Below are 17,458 nucleotides of genomic sequence, written 5' to 3' on the forward strand. Positions count from 1 at the left end.
ACTTATGAGCACACCTGTATATCCCGTGAGAGCGAAGAGTACTGTTTATAGTCTTGTTGTAATCTCTGCCAGTCCTCTGGCCTCACGTTTCTATGTCATTTTCTACTCTATTTGTTCAAAATAATAAAAATACTAAAATAAAAATACACAATAATTGGGCTCTGGATCCCCCAGCCCCCCCCCCCACCAGCCCCCCACCCCATCCATTCTGACACACCACTCACCATCCACACTTTTCCCCTCCGAGTGACGTGAAGATTTTCCCAACTTTCTGCCATTCGGCTCCGGAGTGTAAATAGGGAAATCCTTCGAGTAATTCTCCAACACGTACAGAGCAGCTCTTTGTATACTGCAGGGAAGAAGAAGATAACGTGACTGGTCAGTGTTCTCTGTACAGCACCGCGGTATATGTCAGAGCTATATAAGTATTATAATAATAATAATAATAATAATAGTATGTGACTGTGACAGACCCAACCAGAACACAACATGGCAGAGAGACTCCAACCTCTGCCCAGCACCAGCAACAACTCTGGAGTCCCAGGGAGCCGGGGGCATGTGGCCCCTCATCCCAGTGACAAGCTGATGTACAACACCGCGGCATATGTCAGAGCTATAAAAGTGTCTAATAATGATAATAATAGTATGTGACTGTGACAGACCCAACCAGAACACAACAGGGCAGAGAGACTCCAACCTCTGCCCAGCACCAGCAACAACTCTGGAGTCCCAGGGAGCCGGGGGCATGTGGCCCTTCTCAGTGACAAGCTGATGTAGTGAAGCTCCTACTTCCAGCTGAAGCGATGGCAGCCGGACAAAGAGTCAATGACCTTTGCTCCTACTGATGACAACTATTCTTTGCAGTCAAGAACGGGAATCATGTAGACCGACTACCGTATGTGAGGTGACTCTGCCCCGACTATTGCATGTCCAGACCAGGTAGCGCTCTAGGACCTTGTTAGTTGACTTTTTGATGGGGGAGAAATGGGACAGACCCAACCAGAACACAACAGGGCAGAGAGCTACCATCCTGTGCCCAGCACCAGCAACAACTCTGGAGTCCCAGGGAGCCAGGGCATGTGGCCCCTCTCCCCAGTGACAAGCTGATGTACAGCACTGCAGTATATGTCAGAGCTATATAAGTGTATTATAATAATAATAATAGTATGTGACTGTGACAGACCCAACCAGAACACAACATGGCAGAGAGACTCCAACCTCTGCCCAGCACCAGCAACAACTCTGGAGTCCCAGGGAGCCGGGGGCATGTGGCCCCTCTCCACAGTGACAAGCTGATGTACAGCACTGCAGTATATGTCAGAGCTATATAAGTGTATTATAATAATAATAATAGTATGCGACTGTGACAGACCCAACCAGAACACAACAGGGCAGAGAGCTACCAACCTCTGCCCAGCACCAGCCACAAATCTGGAGTCCCAGGGAGCCAGGGATAATGTGGCCCCTCTCCACAGTGACAAGCTGATGTACAGCACTGCGGTTTATGTCAGAGCTATACAAGTGTCTAATAATAATAATAGTATGTGACTGTGACAGACCCAACCAGAACACAACAGGGCAGAGAGCTACCAACCTCTGCCCAGCACCGGCCCAGGGAGCCGGGGGCATGTGGCCCCTCTCCCCAGTGACAAGCTGATGTAGTGAAGCTCCTACTTCCAGCTGAAGCGATGGCAGCCGGACAAAGAGTCAATGACCTCTGCCCCGCACCTACTGACGACAACTATTCCTTGCAGTCAAGAACGGGAATCATGTGGACCGACTATGTGAGGTGACTCTTCCCCGACTAATGCATGTCCAGACCAGGTAGCGGTCTAGGACCTTGTTAGTTGTATTTTTGATGGGGGAGAAATGGGACAGACTCAACCAGGACACAACAGGACAGAGAGCTACCAGCCTTTGCCCAGTACCAGCAACAACTCCGGAGTCCCAGGAAACCGGGGCATGTGGCCCCTCTCCCCGGTGACAAGCTGGGGTACAGCACTGCGGTATATGTCAGAGCTATATAAGTGTCTAATAATGATAATAATAGTATGTGACTGTGACAGACCCAACCAGAAAAAAAACAGGGCAGAGAGCTACCAGTCTCTGCCCAGCACCAGCAACAATTCCAGAGTCCCAGGGAGCTGGGGGCATGTGGCCCCTCTCAGTGACAAGCTGATGTAGTGAAGATCCTACTTCCAGCTGAAGCAATGGCAGCTGAACAAAGAGTCAACGACCTCTGCCCCGCTCCTACTGATGACAACTATTCTTGCAGTCAAGAATGGGAATCATGTGGACCGACTATGTGAGGTGACTCTGCCCCGACTAATGCATGTCCAGACCAGGTGGAGGTCTAGGACCTTGTTAGTTGACTTTTTGATGGGGGGGAAATGGGACAGACCAAACCAGGACAGGTGTGTTTTTTGGGGGTTGACCCTGGCTTTTAAGGGAACACTAGTCTTTGGGAGGTGTGTGCCTGGGGGACCCTTGGAGTGGTCTTGTTTTGGATTCAAGTCCATGTCTCCCCAAAACACACAGACTATGGGAATCTAGGCCCAGGATCCATATTCAGGGTCTCTATGCTCATAATCAGCATCATCAGCTCAAAGTAACCTGATTCTGCTAAGTATGTCTTTCCCATTGTTAATTGTGTTAATGGAGTCACCTATTGTTTCTGTCTGTCTGATCACCTCTGTGTGCAATGTTGAGCGCTTTGTTTTCAGGGTTGTAGGTGCAGAACGGTCTGGTCACCTAGGCTGGTTTAAGTGACTAGTTAATTAGCTCATGTTAACCGCTTCCCGACCACCGCATGAGGATATACGTCGACACAATGGCATGGCTGCGCAAATGGACGTATATATACTGTACATCCCCTTTAAATTGCCGCTGTGTGGTGGCGCACTCGCGAGACCCTATCGCGAGCTTCGTGACCATGCCCGCGGACACGATGTCCGCCAGTGTCCCGCGATCGGGTCACAGAGCTGAAGAACGGGGAGATGCAAGTGTAAACACAACATCTCCCTGTTCTGCCTAGTGACAGGACACTGATCGTCTGTTCCCTCTCATCGGGAGCAGAGATCAGTGTCGTGTCACAGTAAGCCCCGCCCCCAACAGTTAGAATCACTCCCTAGGAAAAACTTGACCCCTTCCTCGCCCCCTAGTGGTTAACCCCTTCACTGCCAGTGTCATTTACACAGTAATCAGGGCATTTTTATAGCACCGATCGCTGTATAAATGTGAATGGTCCTAAAATAGCGTCAAGAGTATCCGAAGTGTCCGCTATAATGTCGCAGTCACGATAAAAATCACTGATCGACGCCATTACTAGAAAAAATAAAAAATTATTAATAAAAATGCCTTAAAACTATCCCCTATTTTGTAGACGCTATAACTTTTGCGCAAACCAATCAATAAACGCTTCTTGCGATTTTATTTTTCCAAAAAATATGTAGAAGAATACGTATCGGACTAAACCGAGGAAAAAACGTTTTTTTATATATATTTTTGGGGGATATTTATTATAGCAAAAAGTAAAAAAAAAATTTGTTTTTTTCAAAATTGTCGCTCTATTTTTGTTTATAGCGCAAAAACTAAAAACCGCAGAGATGATCAAATACCACCAAAAGAAAGCTCTATTTGGACGCCAATTTTGTTTGGGAGCCACGTCGCACAACCGTGCAATTGTCAGTTAAAGCGACGCAGTCCCGAATCGCAATAAAGTGGCCCGGTCTTTGGCCAGCCAAATGGTTCCGGGCTGAAGTGGTTAAGTGACTAGTTAATTAGCTCATGTTAATTATATTCCTGTTCACAGTATAGGATAATCTGATCAGGCTCACCTCATCTAGTGTATTATATATTCTTTGTGTGAGTTTTCAATAAAGGGTTCCAGTTGCATCTAAGCTAGTGCCGTCTAGTCTTGGATGCTCAGCTATAATAGCTGATTCCTATGTCCAGACAGGAGGAAGCTACACATGTGCAATTTGTTTAGATCCGAATTCGTTTAAAGAATGTTGACAAATTCGTTAATTCCAAAAAATTTTGAATTTCCGCAATTTCCAGATTTCCGTCATTTCCGAATTTCCAAAATAACGAATTTCCGAAATGACAAAATTTCCAAAATTTAAAAATTTCCAAAATATTAACATTTTCCAAAATCAAAAATATATTACGAATTTCAAGATATAGCTTCCTCCCCAAAAATGTGTTAATTTTCGTTTCATTCGTTTTCTAGCTTTTTTCAGAAATTCTGAAAATTAGAAAATTCGGAATTTGGAAGCTCGGGAATGCGAAAATGAAAAAATTCGGAAATTCGGACATTTTGGAATTTAACAAATTTTCAAATTGCCGATTTTCAAATTTCCAAATTTTCGAATTCTGCATTTTGGAATTTCCAATTTTCCGATTTTCCAAATTTTTGAATTTCGAATTTCTGATTTTCGAGTTGCGAATTCAGAATTTTCGAATTTCCGATTTTTTGAATTTTCGAGTTTCTGAATTCCAAATTTTCGAATTGCCGATTTTCAAATTAACACATTTTCGAATTCTGGATTTTTGAATTTCCGATTTTCGAATTGCGAATTCAGAATTTTCGAATTTCCGAATTTCTGAATTTTCGAGTTTCTGAATTCCAAATTTTCGAATTCCAAATTTTCAGAATTTCTAAATTTCCGAAAAAAGCTTAAAAAAGGAATGAAACAAAAACAAAAATTAACAACATTTTTCGGCAGTGCGCATGTCTAGAGGAAGCTATATCTTGACAGAAGCACCCAAGCTGGACGGTTCCGTGACTTTTTGGAATTCGTGGAAGTGGATTATACGGTATGGAACTCAAGGTGGCATTTTCCTTTAAGTGGGCATATAGGGTGAGGGCTGTGGTCATACCTGACTGTCCCCAGGGTGTAGAAGCGGCTCTCCCCATCACTGCTCCGCACCACCGTCAGGATGTAGTAGGCCTGCAGTTGTCTCAGCTCTAGTAGAACCACAGCCAGGTAATGGATGAAGATGAAGGCATCCACCAGGGAGGCGGCATACTGGACCACACTCAGCAAGTTCCGCTCCTGGCCCCCAAGGACCCTCACTATATAGAACAGCCAATAGGAGAGAAGGAAGATGCACAGCAGAAGAAGCAAGAAAGCCCGAAACTCCACTAGGCGGGGCAGAACATAGCGCGGAGTGCGAAGGAAAACAGCCCAGGAGCCCAGGATCATGAACAGCATCTTAAACGCCACAGAGACATAAAGACCCTCACAGATGACCCCGCAGGGCTCCAGGTCGGAGCGCCAAAGCACCTGAGGAAGAAGGATAAAGAGAGGAGGAGTCAGAAGTGTAAGAACCCCAAGAACACAGAACGTATAGAACCCCAACATGGTCCGAGCACCAGGCCTGCCTGGCTGAGACTCTGAGGGTCCGCGCCGCAGAGATACATCCTCAAGGGAGGCGCTGCGCTCTGATGTCACCGCCGTAGTCGTCTCACCCCAATTATCATCCTGGAGAGAAAAAGAAAGATTTGGATGAAGAGATTGATGGGTAGAGGGGTGGATAGAAGGACCGGAAACTGATGGAGGAATGGACAGATGGGGCAGAAGATGGATGGCGGGTAGGTAGAAGAATGTTGGGATGGATGGACAGACCAGGAAGGGGGCATCTGATGGGTAAAGGGTTGGTTTATTTGGCGAATGGATAGTTGGAAGGAAGGTAGTTGGGTTAAAGAGATGAGTAGAGGCACGGGTGGTTGGATGAAAGAATTGAAAGTTGATTGGTTGGTTGGAAAGGTGGTTAAAAAATGAGAAAAAGGAAGAAGGGATAAAAATGTAGTTAGTTGTTTGAGTGGATGGATTGATGGATGGATAGAAAGTTAGTTGGTTGGTTGGCTCGTTGGTTGGTTAAACTGATGGAAGGATGGATGGAAGGATGGATGGAAGGATGGATGGATGGATGGTTGGAACGGTGTTTGGTTGGCTTGTTGGTTAGTTGGTGGGATAATCAGAGGGGTATATAGATTGTTGGAAGGATATAATTAAGAAAGTAGATATTTAGGTCTCACCCTCCCCTCCTCCTCCTCATCTTCTCGTCCTGTCTCCTCAGCATCCAATAGCGGTTGACTGGCCGGGGTCTGGATGGTGACCGACTTCTGGCTATCATTGTATCTGGATGGGAAGACAGATTGCATCACATACAATTTCTTTGTCACCACGATGTAGAACTGATTATGGCCGGTGGTAAAGAGGGGTCATGACTAAACATGGTCCTGTGATGGGACAATGGAAGGACCGGCTCTCCCTTTCACTTGCCTCTATACAGTCCTGTGAGGACAATGAAGGGACCATCTTCACTCTCACTTTCCTCTCTATGGTTCCATGATGGGACAATGAAGGGACCATCTTCACTCTCACTTCCCTCTCTATGGTTCCATGATGGGACAATGAAGGGACCATCTTCACTCTCACTTTCCTCTCTTTGGTTCCATGATTGGACAATAAAAAGACCAGCTCACCTTTCACTTTCCTCTCTATGGTTCCATGATGGGACAATGAAGGTACCAGCTTCCCTCTCTATGGTTCCTTGATAGGACAATAAAGGGAACAGCTCCTTTCTCAATGGTTCCATGATGGGACAATAAGGGGACCAGCTCCCCTCTCTATGGTTCCATGATGGGACAATGAAAAGACCAGCTCCCCTCTCACTTTCCTCTCTATGGTTCCATGATGGCTGGGACAATGACGGAACCAGCTCCCTTCTCGCTTCCCTCTCTATGGTTCCATGATGATACAATGAAGGGACCAGCTCCCCTCTCTATGGTTCCATGATGGGACAATGACGGGACCAGCTTCCCTCTCACTTTCCTCTCTATGGTTCCATGATGGGACCAGCTCCCATCTGGCTTCCCTCTCTATAGTTCCATGATGGGACAATGAAGGGACCAGCTCCCCTCTCTATGGTTCCATGATGGGACAATGACGGGACCAGCTCCCCTCTCACTTTCCTCTCTATGGTTCCATGATGGGACAATGACGGGACCAGCTCCCATCTGGCTTCCCTCTCTATAGTTCCATGATGGGACAATGAAGGGACCAGCTCCCCTCTCACTTTCCTCTCTATGGTTCCATGATGGGACAATGACGGGACCAGCTCCCTTCTCGCTTCCCTCTCTATGGTTCCATGATGATACAATGAAGGGACCAGCTCCCCTCTCTATGGTTCCATGATGGGACAATGACGGGACCAGCTTCCCTCTCACTTCCCTCTCTATGGTTCCATGATGGGACAATGAAGGGACCAGCTCCCCTCTCACTTCCCTCTCTATAGTTCCATGATGGGACAATGAAGGGACCAGCTCCCCTCTCTATGGTTCCATGATGGGACAATGAAGGGACCAGCTCCCCTCTCTATGGTTCCATGATGGGACAATGAATGGTTCCCATCCCATTATATGGTTCCTGTTTCGGGATCTTGCTGACCCATGTGCCGGTGTATGGACAGACTGAGTGCCCAATGTGCAGAATGATGAATGGTAATTGATAGATGAACGACTGATTACCTCTCAGATCCAGTCCTGATGTGAAATGATTGGGCCGAATACACGGATTCCTCATCCATCCCTGCTGGAGAGAAGGAAAGGTCAGTAAACGAACCAATATCAGGGACAGGGGGTCATAGGTCGGGGGGAGGTACGTGTCACCTTTATTATAGTCATGTTTCGCACTTCTGTAGGTTTCCTGCACCTGTTGTCATGTCTGGAAGGGTCCATGTTTATCACATTGATAAGTAACCATTGTAGGGGGAACAGGCAGAACGGGAACTCAACGTGGAAAACAATGCACAGGACAGGCACACCGAGGAGGACCAAGACAGGCACACCGAGGAGGTCCAAAACAGGCACACCGAGGAGGTCCAAGATAGGCACACCGAGGAGGTCCAAGACAGGCACACCGAGGAGGACCAAGACAGGCACACCGAGGAGGACCAAGACAGGCACACCGAGGAGGTCCAAGACAAGCACACCGAGGAGGTCCTAGACAGGCACACCGAGGAGGTCCAAGACAAGCACACCGAGGAGGACCAAGACAGGCACACCGAGGAGGACCAAGACAGGCACACCGAGGAGGACCAAGACAGGCACACCGAGGAGGACCAAGACAGGCACACCGAGGAGGACCAAGACAGGCACACCGAAGAGGACCAAGACAGGCACACCGAAGAGGACCAAGACAGGCACACCGAGGAGGTCCAAGACAGGCACACCGAGGAGGACCAAGACAGGCACACCGAGGAGGACCAAGACAGGCACACCGAGGAGGACCAAGACAGGCACACCGAGGAGGACCAAGACAGGCACACCGAGGAGGACCAAGACAGGCACACCGAGGAGGACCAAGACAGGTACACCAAGGAGGTCCAAGACAGGCACACCGAGGAGGACCAAGACAGGCACACCGAAGAGGACCAAGACAGGCACACCGAAGAGGACCAAGACAGGCACACCGAGGAGGTCCAAGACAGGCACACCGAGGAGGACCAAGACAGGCACACCGAGGAGGACCAAGACAGGCACACCGAGGAGGACCAAGACAGGCACACCGAGGAGGTCCAAGACAGGCACACCGAGGAGGACCAAGACAGGCACACCGAGGAGGTCCAAGACAGGCACACCGAGGAGGTCTAAGACAGGCACATCGAGGAGGACCAAGACAGGCACACCGAGGAGGACCAAGACAGGCACACCGAGGAGGACCAAGACAGGCACACCGAGGAGGACAAAGGCAGGCACACCGAGGAGGTCCAAGACAGACACACCGAGGAGGTCCAAGACAGGCACACCGAGGAGGTCCAAGACAGGCACACAGAGGAGGTCCAAGACAGGCACACAGAGGAGGTCCAAGACAGGCACACAGAGGAGGTCCAAGACAGGCACACCGAGGAGGACCAAGACAGGCACACCGAGGAGGTCAAAGACAGGCACACCGAGGAGGTCAAAGACAGGCACACCGAGGAGGACCAAGACAGGCACACAGAGGAGGTCCAAGACAGGCACACAGAGGAGGTCCAAGACAGGCACACCGAGGAGGACCAAGACAGGCACACCGAGGAGGACCAAGACAGGCACACCAAGGAGGAACAAGACAGGCACACCGAGGAGGTCCAAGACAGGCACACTGAGGAAGACAAAGGCAGGCACACCGAGGAGGTCCAAGACAGGCACACCGAGGAGGTCCAAGACAGGCACACCGAGGAGGACCAAGACAGGCACACCGAGGAGGTCCAAGACAGGCACACCGAGGAGGACCAAGACAGGCACACCGAGGAGGACGAAGAAAGGCACACCGAGGAGGTCCAAGACAGGCACACCGAGGAGGACCAAGACAGGCACACCGAGGAGGACCAAGACAGGCACACCGAGGAGGACCAAGACAGGCACACCGAGGAGGACCAAGACAGGCACACCGAGGAGGACCAAGACAGGCACACCGAGGAGGACCAAGACAGGCACACCGAGGAGGTCCAAGACAGGCACACCGAGGAGGACCAAGACAGGCACACCGAGGAGGACCAAGACAGGCACACCGAGGAGGACCAAGACAGGCACACCGAGGAGGACCAAGACAGGCACACCGAGGAGGACCAAGACAGGCACACCGAGGAGGACCAAGACAGGCACACCGAGGAGGTCCAAGACAGGCACACCGAGGAGGACCAAGCTGGTGAGTCCTTAAATTTTATTCAGCAAAGCAGCAAACACACCCAGCTCAGTGCCGGAGGAATTTATACAGCAATGTCCATCGAATAAAACAAATCATTTGGCCCTCCGAGCAACGAACTAAATTTAGATCAGTAACGGAAAAACGGGACACCCCTTTATTGGGCTCCCCAAAACAGGCAGCTCTTGTATTGTTTAGTGTTCGGTCAGCGGTTGGCCTTTTCACCCAGCAGCAGAAATCCACAGCAAAGCCAGATCAGCATCATCAGCCACCACATCATATATAGAAAGGCCTATGGACAGCTAAGACTAATAACGAGGTCCAGGTTCAGTGTGGACCGAGGAATAGAGGCTTTATCCCATCCAAAGCTCTGCAAAGTCCCCGGTCTCCAGGACCCAGAACTAAGCTTATAAGGATTCTAAAGCCTCGTACACACGTTTTTTCCCGGCAGGAAAACTGCCAATAGTGGCTTTGCGCCAGGAAAACGGTCGTGTGTATGCTCCATGGCAATTTTCCCAACAAGAAAACTGCGGGGAAAAAAAGAGAACTTTTTCTCTATTTTCCCCCGCGATTCCCAGTGGTCTTTTTCCTGTTGTGAAAACCAACCCAACGTCCTAGTACTGCAACCTAACCTCCTAGTACTCCAACCCAACCTCCAAGTACTGCAACCCAACCTCCTAGTACTGCAACCCAACAGCCTAGTACTACAACCCAACCTCCTAGTACTGCAACCCAACGTCCTAGTACTGCAACCCAACCTCCTAGTACTGCAACCCAACGTCCTAGTACTGAAACCCAGCCTCCTAGTACTGCAACCCAACGTCCTAGTACTGCAACTCAACCTCCTAGTACTGCAACCCAACGTCCTTGTACTGCAACCCAACCTCCTAGTACTGCAACCCAACGTCCTAGTACTGCAACCCAACCTCCTAGTACTGCAACCCAACGTCCTAGTACTGAAACCCAGCCTCCTAGTACTGCAACCCAACGCCCTAGTACTGCAGCCCAACGTCCTAGTACTGCAACCCAACGTCCTAGTACTGCAACCCAACCTCCTAGTACTGCAACCCAACGTCCTTGTACTGCAATCCAACGCCCTAGTACTGCAACCCAACGCCCTAGTACTGCAACCTAACCTCCTAGTACTGCAACCCAATCTCCTAGTACTACAACCCAACCTCCTAGTACTGCAACTCAACATCCTAGTACTGCAACCCAACGTCCTAGTACTGCAACCCAACGTCCTAGTACTGCAACCCAACCTCCTAGTACTGCAACCCAACGTCCTAGTACTGCAACCCAACCTCCTAGTACTGCAACCCAACGTCCTAGTACTGCAACCCAACCTCCTAGTACTGCAACCCAACGTCCTAGTACTGCAACCCAACCTCCTAGTACTGCAACCCAACCTCCTAATACTGCAACCCAACCTCCTAGTACTGCAACCCAACGTCCTTGTACTGCAACCCAACCTCCTAGTACTGCAACCCAACCTCCTAGTACTGCAACCCAACCTCCTAGTACTACAACCCAACGTCCTTGTACTGCAACCCAGCCTCCTAGTACTGCAACCCAACCTCGTAGTACTGCAACCCAGCCTCCTAGTACTGCAACCCAACCTCCTAGTACTGCAACCCAACATCCTAGTGTAACGGGATGACCTGGGACAAACAGAGACTTTGTAAGGATGAGGGGTACTCCTGTACCAGCGTCACCAAGGAGTCTTATGTCTAGGGTTTTATTTTTATTTTTTAGTATGGCCACAGTGATAGATAAATGGCAAGAGGTGCTCAGGCCTACACTGCAGTGTGATAAACTTTCCTAAAATGTGTAAGAGATAAGTCTTCCCTCCCCCGATCTCTTCTTACAAGATCTTTATAAATGGAGGACAGGTGCTCATTCCGTTCGGAGGGAATACATGAAACTCCCACGGAGCCCTCAGGATGTGGGTGGGACTTCAAGGATCCGTCTCACCAGCCGTACCAATTACAATACTGGAACGGTTCCCGAGGGCTCGGCCGCTGACCACTTGTGTGCTCGGCACTCATCCCACATTCCTCCCTCCCATCCTCCGCATTCCCCGAACTTCAGAGTCACCACTTGTGAGATCCTTCAATTCTCACCACAGACGTCACACTTCCTACAAAGTGATACAGATCAAATGATGAGGAGGAACTCTGTGCAGCACGAGAATGAACCCAACCAGACCCCTCATCATCATCATCATCACTGCCACCACCACCACCACCACCATCATCACCATCACCACCACCATCATCACCATCATCATCACCACCACACCCACCACCATCATCATCATCATCATCACCACCACACCCACCACCATCATCATCATCATCATCATCATCATCATCATCATCACCACCACACCCACCACCATCATCATCATCATCATCATCACCACCACCACCACCACCATCATCATCATCATCATCACCACCACACCCACCACCATCATCATCATCATCATCATCACCACCACCACCACCACCATCATCATCATCATCCCAACCTGTCCTCATATAACCCAACCAGACCCCTCACCACACACTCATCATCATCATCATCATCATCATCACCACCACCATCATCATCATCACCCCAACCTGTCCTCATTTTACCCAACCAGACCCCTCACCACACACTCATCATCATCATCATCATCATCATCATCACCACCATCATCATCACCCCAACCTGTCCTCATTTTACCCAACCAGACCCCACATCATCATCATCACCACCACCATCACCATCATCACCACCACCACCATCATCATCATCATCACCACCACCACCATCATCATCATCACCACCACCACCATCATCACCACCACCACCATCATCATCATCATCATCATCATTCCAACCTATCCTCATATTACCCAACCAGACCCCACACCACACCACATCATCACCATCACCACCACCACCACCACCACACCACCATCATCATCATCACCACCACCACCATCATCATCACCACCACCATCATCATCCCAACCTGTCCTCATATTACCCAACCAGACCCCACACCACACAATCATCATCATCATTAATAGGGATGAGCTTTGAGTTCGAGTCGAACTCATGTTTGACTCGAACATTGCCTGTTCGGCGAACAACGAACAATTTGGGGTGTTCACGGCAAATTCGAAAAGCCGCGGAACACCCTGTTAAAGTCTATGGGAGAAATCTAAAGTGTTAATTTTAAAGGCTAATATGCAATTTATTGTCCTAAAAAGTGTTTGGGGACCCGGGTCCTGCCCCAGGGGAGTGTTTGGGGACCCGGGTCCTGCCCCAGGGGAGTGTTTGGGGACCCGGGTCCTGCCCCAGGGGAGTGTTTGGGGACCCGGGTCCTGCCCCAGGGGAGTGTTTGGGGACCCGGGTCCTGCCCCAGGGGAGTGTTTGGGGACCCGGGTCCTGCCCCAGGGGAGTGTTTGGGGACCCGGGTCCTGTCCCAGGGGAGTGTTTGGGGACCCGGGTCCTGTCCCAGGGGAGTGTTTGGGGACCCGGGTCCTGCCCCAGGGGAGTGTTTGGGGACCCGGGTCCTGCCCCAGGGGAGTGTTTGGGGACCCGGGTCCTGTCCCAGGAAACATGTATCAATGCAAAAAAAAGTTTTAAAAACGGCTGTTTTTTCGGGAGCAGTGAATTTAATAATGTTAAAAGTGAAACAATTAAAGTGTAATATTAAATTTCGTACCTGGGGGGGGGTGTAAAGTTAGCATGTGAGAAAGCGCATGTTTCCCGTACATAGAACTGTCCCTGCACAAAGTGTCATTTCTGAAAGAAAAAAAGTCTTTTAAAACCGGACTTGCGGCTCTAATGAATTGTCGGCTCTGGCAATTGAGAGAGAATTCATTCATAAAAAAAAAATAGCGTGGGGGTCCCCCCAAATTCCATTACCAGGCCCTTCAGGTCTGGGGAAGCCCAGCAAGGGGGAAGACTGGGCTTTCCCAGTGACGTAGCAGAGGGTGCATCAGAGGGGGCGGGGTCACGTGACGGGTGGCCCCGCCTCCCCTATATAAGTAATGTCACAGCTGCGCTCTGGATGGATGGATCTTCTCATCGCTGGACTGGAGATCACCCGTCGCTGGATACAGACAATGTTGGAGCAGGGAGCCGGGATCGAGTGGATTACCATTGCTGAATTATTTTTTTGTTTTTATTAATAAAGGACTTTTTTCTACGGTGTCTGTGTGTTTTTTTTTAACTATTTACACTTCCTTCGTGAAATGGTAGAGGTACAATGTACCCCATTACCAATTCACATAGGGGGGGGGCAGGATCTGGGGGTCCCCTTTGTTAAAGGGGTCTTCCAGATTCTGATAAGCCCCCCGCCCGCAGACCCCCACAACCACCGGGCAAGGGTTGTGGGGAGGAGGCCCTTGTCCCCATCAACATGGGGACATTCTCCCCATATTGAGGGCATGTGGCCTGGTGCGATTCAGGAGAGGGGGGGCGCACTCTGTCCCTCCCTCTTTTCTGCGGCCGGCCAGGTTAACGTGCTCGGATAAGGGGGTCTGGTGTGAACTTTTGGGGGAACTCCACGCCATTTTTTTTTTAAATTGACGGCGGGGTTCCCCTTAATATCCATTCCAGACCTGAAGGGCCTGGTAATGGAATTTGGGGGGACCTCCACGCTTTTTTTTTTTTTTATGAATGAATTCTCTCTGAATTGCCGGAGCCGACAATTCTTTATTGCTGCAAGTCAGTTTTTAAAAGACTTTTTTTCTTTCAGAAATGACACTTTGTGCAGGGACAGTTCTATGTACGGGAAACATGCGCTTTTTCACATGCTGACTTTACACCCCCCCTAGGTACGAAATTTAAAGGAATATTACACTTTTATTGTTTCACTTTTAGCATTATTAAATTCACTGCTCCTGAAAAAACGGCCATTTTTAAAACTTTTTTTGCATTGATACATGTTTCCTGGGACAGGACCCGGGTCCCCAAACACTCCCCTGGGGCAGGACCCGGGTCCCCAAACACTCCTCTGGGGCAGGACCCGGGTCCCCAAACACTCCCCTGGGGCAGGACCCGGGTCCCCAAACACTCCCCTGGGGCAGGACCCGGGTCCCCAAACACTCCCCTGGGACAGGACCCGGGTCCCCAAACACTCCCCTGGGACAGGACCCGGGTCCCCAAACACTCCCCTGGGACAGGACCCGGGTCCCCAAACACTCCCCTGGGACAGGACCCGGGTCCCCAAACACTCCCCTGGGGCAGGACCCGGGTCCCCAAACACTCCCCTGGGGCAGGACCCGGGTCCCCAAACACTCCCCTGGGACAGGACCCGGGTCCCCAAACACTCCCCCGGGACAGGACCCGGGTCCCCAAACACTCCCCCGGGGCAGGACCCGGGTCCCCAAACACTCCCCCGGGGCAGGACCCGGGTCCCCAAACACTCCCCCGGGGCAGGACCCGGGTCCCCAAACACTCCCCCGGGGCAGGACCCGGGTCCCCAAACACTCCCCTGGGACAGGACCCGGGTCCCCAAACACTCCCCCGGGGCAGGACCCGGGTCCCCAAACACTCCCCCGGGGCAGGACCCGGGTCCCCAAACACTCCCCCGGGGCAGGACCCGGGTCCCCAAACACTCCCCCGGGGCAGGACCCGGGTCCCCAAACACTCCCCCTGGGGCAGGACCCTGGTCCCCAAACACTCCCCTGGGACAGGACCCGGGTCCCCAAACACTCCCCCGGGGCAGGACCCGGGTCCCCAAACACTCCCATGGGACAGGACCCGGGTCCCCAAACACTTCTTAGGACAATAACTTGTATATTAGCCTTTAAAATTAACACTTTAGATTTCTCCCATAGACTTTAACAGGGCGTTCCTCGGCTTTTCGAATTTGCCGCGAACACCCCTAATTGTTCGTTGTTCGCCGAACACTCGAACAGGCAATGTTTGACTCAAACTCATCCCTAATCGTCATCATCACCCCAACCTGTCCTCATATCACCCAACCAGACCCCACACCACACAATTATCATCTTTACAATGCTCGTATTATACCCTCTGGGGGAGATTTACTAAAACTGGAGCACGCAGAATCTGGTGCAGCTTTACATTGTAACCAATCAGCTTCTATCTTCAGCTTGTTCAATAAAACCTGGAAGTTGATTGGTTCCTATGTACAGCTGTCCCCCATTCTATGTGCCCCAGTTTCATCCAATCTCCATCCATAGTGTGATAATGAAGTTCTCCGTAGTTACAATAATGCAATAATATTCTGTGTTATTATACAGTGCGGTGTGATATATATTATATACTATATATACAGTGCGGTGTGATATATTATATACTATATATACAGTGCGGTGTGATATATTATATACTATATATACAGTGCGGTGTGATATATTATATACTATATATACAGTGCGGTGTGATATATTATATACTATATATACAGTGCGGTGTGATATATATTATATACTATATATACAGTGCGGTGTGATATATTATATACTATATATACAGTGCGGTGTGATATATTATATACTATATATACAGTGCGGTGTGATATATTATATACTATATATACAGTGCGGTGTGATATATTATATACTATATATACACAATGCGGTGTGATAATATATAATGTATAATTGTCTTACAGGAAGTGTCGGTTGAGTGGCATTGTATCTCACCTCGTCCTCCATTACTATGGAGAGATATAAACGTCACTCACCTGTGTGCGCCGGTCACCGTTCCTGCCCCCCCCTCCCCCCGCACAGTATCAGGTACCCCCATACAGCCCACCTGAAGCTGCTCACCTCATAGAATGTGGCCCCCCACTCTTCCGAGTCTGCAGAACCTTCACACCGCTCACCAAACCTGCTCCACCACTCCTATGCCTGAGGTGCGTCGTCCTCCCCTCCCCCACACCACTGACAGGCCTCACCGATCACAACTACACACCAACGTGTGACTATCACACACAGCAAATATACCAGAGAAAGACCGAGGGCTCCATCACGTCTCCATATTTAAAAATAAAAAGTTTAAATGTCGGTAACTTTTTTGTCTGACTGCAGATCTGTGTTTGTCCCGTGAGAACTCACTTCCTGTAGACGACGGAATGTCGGCTCAAACTTGCGCTGCGTTACACACGACGGTTACACAAATGTTGTCGGAAATTCCGATGGTCAGGGACGCGGTGACGTAGAACACTACGACGAGCCAATAACAATTATTGATTACGAGCATGCGTAGAATTTTTGTGCGTCGGAAATTGCATACACACGATCTGAATTTCCGACAAGAACTTTTGTTGTCGGAAAAATTGAGAAGCAGCTCTCAAACATTTGCTGTCGGAAATTCCGACAGCAAATGTCCGATGGAGCCTACACACTGTCAGAAAATCCGACCAAAAGCTCCCATCTGACATTTGCTGTACGCGACATAAGATGAGTTGGAATTTCCTCTATATAGAGGAATCAGGACCACCTTCCCCCTGATGAAGACCCCTCTAGTGATATAAAGATCTATATAGAGGAATCAGGACCACCTTCCCCCTGATGAAGACCCCTCTAGTGATATAAAGATCTATATAGAGGAATCAGGACCCGGTAAGGTCAGGGGGCTCCAGAACACCCATTGCAGGATCTGGTGAGGTCAGGGGGCTCCAGAACACCCATTGCAGGATCTGGTGAGGTCAGGGGGCTCCAGAACACCCATTGCAGGATCTGGTAAGGTCAGGGGACTCCAGAACACTCATTGCAGGACCCGGT

The 17,458-nt window shown here is 49.8% G+C and overlaps 1 protein-coding gene across 2 annotated transcripts in view; it reads right to left on the reverse strand.

Moving 5' to 3' along the window:
- LOC120921649 (vang-like protein 1) overlaps window positions 1-16,608 on the reverse strand; it is a 29,750-nt gene extending 13,142 nt beyond the window's left edge. Inside the window, exons 1-5 of one of the 2 annotated variants that reach the window (XM_040334164.1) lie at window positions 16,502-16,608; window positions 7,538-7,598; window positions 6,044-6,146; window positions 4,882-5,486; window positions 225-349 (exon numbers count right to left, since the gene is read on the reverse strand). In XM_040334164.1, coding sequence (XP_040190098.1) covers window positions 225-349; window positions 4,882-5,486; window positions 6,044-6,146; window positions 7,538-7,596 — 892 coding nt within the window. In that variant the 5' untranslated portion in view covers window positions 7,597-7,598; window positions 16,502-16,608. Of the gene's footprint in view, window positions 1-224; window positions 350-4,881; window positions 5,487-6,043; window positions 6,147-7,537; window positions 7,602-16,501 lie in introns of both variants that reach the window. The other variant, XM_040334165.1, reaches the window with a different exon arrangement.
- Between the last annotated feature and the right edge of the window lie 850 nt (window positions 16,609-17,458).

This window comes from Rana temporaria (genome assembly GCF_905171775.1).
Source record: "Rana temporaria chromosome 2 unlocalized genomic scaffold, aRanTem1.1 chr2k, whole genome shotgun sequence".
Taxonomy (NCBI): Eukaryota; Metazoa; Chordata; class Amphibia; order Anura; family Ranidae; genus Rana; species Rana temporaria.